This window comes from Phoca vitulina, unplaced genomic scaffold (genome assembly GCF_004348235.1).
Source record: "Phoca vitulina isolate PV1807 unplaced genomic scaffold, GSC_HSeal_1.0 scaffold72, whole genome shotgun sequence".
Classification (NCBI taxonomy): Eukaryota; Metazoa; Chordata; class Mammalia; order Carnivora; family Phocidae; genus Phoca; species Phoca vitulina.
In genome coordinates, this window is record NW_022589775.1 from 1869387 (window position 1) to 1873868 (window position 4482).

Sequence of the window (4482 nt, forward strand, 5' to 3'; positions counted from 1 at the left end):
TGTGTGTGTGTGTGTGTGTGTGTGTGTGTGTGTGTGTGTGTGTGTGTCTGTCTGGGAGGGGAAAGGTTGGGAGAGGTCTGTAAATCCTGTAAATGCAAAGACTTACACTCCCTTCCCCAGACCTGGGGTACGACCCTGGCTGGAAATGAACTACCAGGAAATTCTCTAGGATTATCTCATCTCATTGTTCCTTTATTCCTTAAATATAGATGTCTACACTGTACGGCTTTTACTCAGTAAACCACTTAATCTGTACTTTCCTCTTGGTCTTTAACACTTTCTATTTCCTATTTAGTCTGCAAACTTCCTGTGAGCAGGGGAATGCAGTCAAATTAAACCTTCCAACCTGGAACTTTACGTTTAAAGTACGTTCATAAGGTTTATTTTTGCATTTTTAATTGACATAATTAAGCAGAGATTAAAGGAGGACTATATTAAAGATGCTTTGTAAGTCCCTTAAGGTAATATATGTCCCCACCCAGATCCAATTTGCAGGAACGGAATGTACATTTCTACTGAATTTTATTGCACTTCTTCAGTGACAATTTAGTGACCACATGAAAGGCATATAATAGCTATGCTTATTTCTGGAATGACTGACAACCTTCATCTTCATACAAATATCTATAGAGAAGTCTCCAGTATGCCATAAACAGTAACATAAAAATAAGGAGCCTCCAGCAACAAGGAGAAAGCCTTATCCACAGGATAACCTCTCTGTTTTCCTTCAAACCATTATTCAGTGGACCACATTATTTCTTTTGTATTGTTTTCAATCAGTCATTCCCAACTTAACCTTGTAATCTATTTAGTTGCGAGTTCCTTTTGCCTTCCCCAATCAGAACCAGGGGTCATTATTCAATCTGGAATACTTCTCTGCGGTACTAACAGCCTCCCAAGTGCCATCAGGCGTCTCTGCTGGTTAGGGTGACAAGAGAGAAGCTTTTGTGCCGTGTTGGTTGTCATGACTTCCCGTTGATTAGCAAGAAACAGTGACTCCTTATAGATCACGATCAAATCTGGGCTCCACGATTCTGCGTACAAATGTCTACTTTTCGGGCAGTACTAGTCAGTATGAGTAGGTATCTATAACCTGTGAATTAGCACCATCATCAAAGCAAATCAATGTTTCTAGGTTAAACCCCTCAAAAGAGTAAACTCAAATTTAAAGAAGCAAGTTTAAATAAATGTTAGAGCCCTTTAATTTCATACTCTATCAATACACCAGGCAAATTCATCAACTCAGGTAATAACCCGAAAAGTGGAGGCCTCATTATCACTGCCCTTATTCATTTTTTAGAGCCACCTGCAGTGGACCTATTCTCTAAGCCCTACAAAAGACACTCAACTCATAATTACATCTTTTAGTGGACACAGATATAGCTGAATTAATCCCCCTCAAACCTCATTAGAGTGAATTGCTTATCCTTCCTTCAACCAATGCTTTGCAAAATGGACTAATGTGCATTTCACCTCCACTCTTTGAAGGAAGTGGCAATAACAAGTAAAAATGTCCGAAAGTATGGCAGAAAGCAAAGAAATGCACACAGGCCAAAAAATAAATCTGAGCCGTATTTGCCCACAGGAAAAAAAAAAAACAAAAACCAGTGGTCAAAAAAGTTAAATATTTACATTTTTGCAAAAACTTCAAATATAAAGGTTATGATATGCTTTTAATTACTTTGTGTATTTTTTAGTGTGTAGGAAGACAATCAGGAAAATAAAGGAAATACTTGTAGGAATAAATTTAAGTAACTGGAGGAAAAAAGAATCCCCTTAATTAAATGCATTTTTTAAAAATATGGAAAACTAAATGCTTTGCCTCTTGCATCAATCTGTCTTAACCAGTCTCAGGGTGATTTCTGAGCCACTTACAGGTAAAAGAAGGGAAAAAAGTTCAATGACCTTGCAAATTAGGGACTAAAAAACTGCATAGCCTCGGTGTAATTACAGAAAAACACTGGTATGGGAATTGCTTTTTTAGAAAAGGAGGAAAAAAATTGGAAAAACTGGGAGAGATTGCAAATGGGAAGATACCAATGGAAACCCAAAGGATGCGAAATACAAGCTCTTCTGCCCCAAGTGTCACGCAAACAACTTCTTAGCATCTTTAGGTAAAAAGAAAGATAGTCGTTTTGCACAGGCGTTAGCTGAATGTTCGAGAGTTGGATGAATGGGGAAGACTTGTTATACACCTAGCGGTGGGTGGATTTCACCAGGCTGCAGCCTCCACACCGCTTTTCTTTGCTGCACTGCAGAGGCGCCATCTTCTCCGTCTTAATCTTCACTCAATTCAATCCTTTTATCTGCACCCTAAAAAAAAAGACCCTGAGCACCCTCCCCAGCAGCTCGCGCCCCTAGGGGGGCCAAACCAGACGGCCCCGCGCTGCCAGGGAAGAGGCCGCGCCTTAATCAGACAAACGCCTCCTTTGATGCACAGGAAGGGAGAGCTCGTGCCTCCCCACCACCCGCCACTGCCCTTACCAGACGCACGCCCCACTGTCCGCATATTTCTCCCCAAGGACTTTCCAACCCAGCACAGAATTTGCAAGCCTCGAAGGTGATGGGGGGTGGTTGTAGAGGGGCCCCAAGGCTCCGCCACAGCGGCCCCAGCAGCGCCCCAGCCCCCTCCGGGACAGACGCGCACCGCCGGGAAGGGAGTCGGGCGGGAGCCGCGGTGGCGCACAGATCAAGGCGGCTGGCTCAGCCACCGCGCCCCGGGCTGGCGAGGGCGGGGTGTCGCGGCTTTTGTTCCCGGGAACCTTCTCCCTCTCCGGAAGAAGCTAAAGGTGCGGAGCGAACGCTAGGGCCGTCCAGGCTTGGGGAAGGTGCGAGGTGGCCATGGGTCTCCTACCCCTCCCATCTCTCTCAACTTACACAAAAGGGAGACGCAAAATGTACAAAGTTTGCCTGCGGAAGGTGGTGCGTGACCCCGATGGGGTCGCACTGAGGCGGCCGCAGCGAGCAGCCGCCAAAGGGAAGGAGCAGGAGGTCCGGGAGGGAAAGGGTGGTGGGGTTGAGAAGGGAAGGTGAAACGGGGCGGAAAAGGCAAAGGGAAGGGGGGTGCTTCCCGAGCTGTTCCGACTCCTCCTCCCCAGGGCCCCAGAGAAGGAAGGGCAGCGACAGGATCCAGGGACGCTGCGTTTTCGGTTTTCCCCACGTGCTCCGTCCCCCTTCCCCCCATCTGGAAGTCTCTCGCCTCTCCCGGCCCCCGCCCGCGAGGCAAGGGACTGAGTCAGGGTCCTAGCTCAGGATCGCCTCCACCCCTCCTCGGCCCCAACCGGCGCGGACCGGGGAGCCCGACGCCTCGCCAGCTCCCTCCCCGCCGGCCGGAGCGCGCGTCCCCGGGGCAGGGCTGGGCCGGAGGCGCTGATGCGCAGGGCGCCTGCAAGCGGGGGCGTGGGACGCGGAGGGAAGACGGGTTCCCTGGACTGTCCCGGGCTTCTTCGGATTAAAGACTTGGGGGAATCGGGTTCCCACTGTATTCCGCCCCCCCCCCCGCCCCCAATTCCGAGGCGCGGCACCCACCTCCAACGCCCGAGCCGTCCAGGAGGCCAGTAGGAGCAGTGCCAAAGCGGGCAGCATCGCGACCCTGCGCGGGGCACCGAGTGCACTGCTGTGCGAGTGGGATCCGCCGCGCCCTTGCTCTGCCGGTGCCGCCGCCGCCGCCGTCTCCGGTGGCCCCGCGCTCGCGCCGCTCCGGCTGCTCTCTCCTGCCGCTGCCGAGGAAACTGACGGAGCAGGAGCGCCGCGGCTGAGCTCGGAGCCCGGCGAGTCAGCTGATCCAGCCCACCCCATTCGGCACCCGAGAGAGACCCCTAGCGGAGCCGCCGGGGAGCTGCGTGCGCTCGGGCCGGAAGGGGCCCGCGCCCCCGGCGCCCACAGGTGCGGCGTCCTCGCCTCCTCCGCGCCCCACGCGCCGCCCCGGCCGCCGGCCCCCCGGGCTCCGCAAGCGAAAGGGAGAGTCTGGAGCCGGGAGCGGGACGGTGCAGGATCAGGGAAAGGTGAGTCGTAGGACGTTTGGGCTCCAGAAAAGTCGGGAGCTCTCCCCGCTCGTCCCCGTGAGCTTGACTCATCCGACCCCGCAGGCCTCTCTGGGATGTCGTGTAAAGGGCTGCTGCTGGGGTGCGTTTTTATCCGCATTTCGTTTTTGCCTTGGTTTGGTGGGGGGAGGCGTTTCTGGAAGAGAATAGGAACAAGACAAGCTTAAAGGAAATAGAATTTCTTTGCTTGTTGAGAGAGTAAAAGCCTCATTTTTTTTTTTTTTTTCTCGTCAAAAACATCTAGGAGCAACCTGGAATGTCTATCTTTAGAACGAACCAAAGGAGAAAGGCACCGGACCTGGCAGAGAAGGGGGCGACCTATTTATTTCTCCTTGAAGGAAGGGTTTAAAAAAAAAAGTTTTGCTTATTTGTTGGGTGCTTTTGGTTTTTGTTTTGGGAAGGGGATGGTCAGCCAGGATTTTTTTTTTTTTTTTTTATC

At 51.1% G+C, this 4482-nt stretch overlaps 1 protein-coding gene across 6 annotated transcripts in view; it reads right to left on the reverse strand.

The window, feature by feature from the left end:
* Nucleotides 1-3771, reverse strand: part of APP (amyloid beta precursor protein) — a 258284-nt gene extending 254513 nt beyond the window's left edge. For 2 of the 6 annotated variants that reach the window (XM_032393354.1, XM_032393351.1), the window contains exon 1: nt 3529-3770. In XM_032393354.1, coding sequence (XP_032249245.1) covers nt 3529-3585 — 57 coding nt within the window. In that variant the 5' untranslated portion in view covers nt 3586-3770. Of the gene's footprint in view, nt 1-3528 lie in introns of all 6 variants that reach the window. The other 4 variants (XM_032393352.1, XM_032393353.1, XM_032393356.1 and 1 more) reach the window with 4 other exon arrangements.
* Nucleotides 3772-4482: the final 711 nt, after the last annotated feature.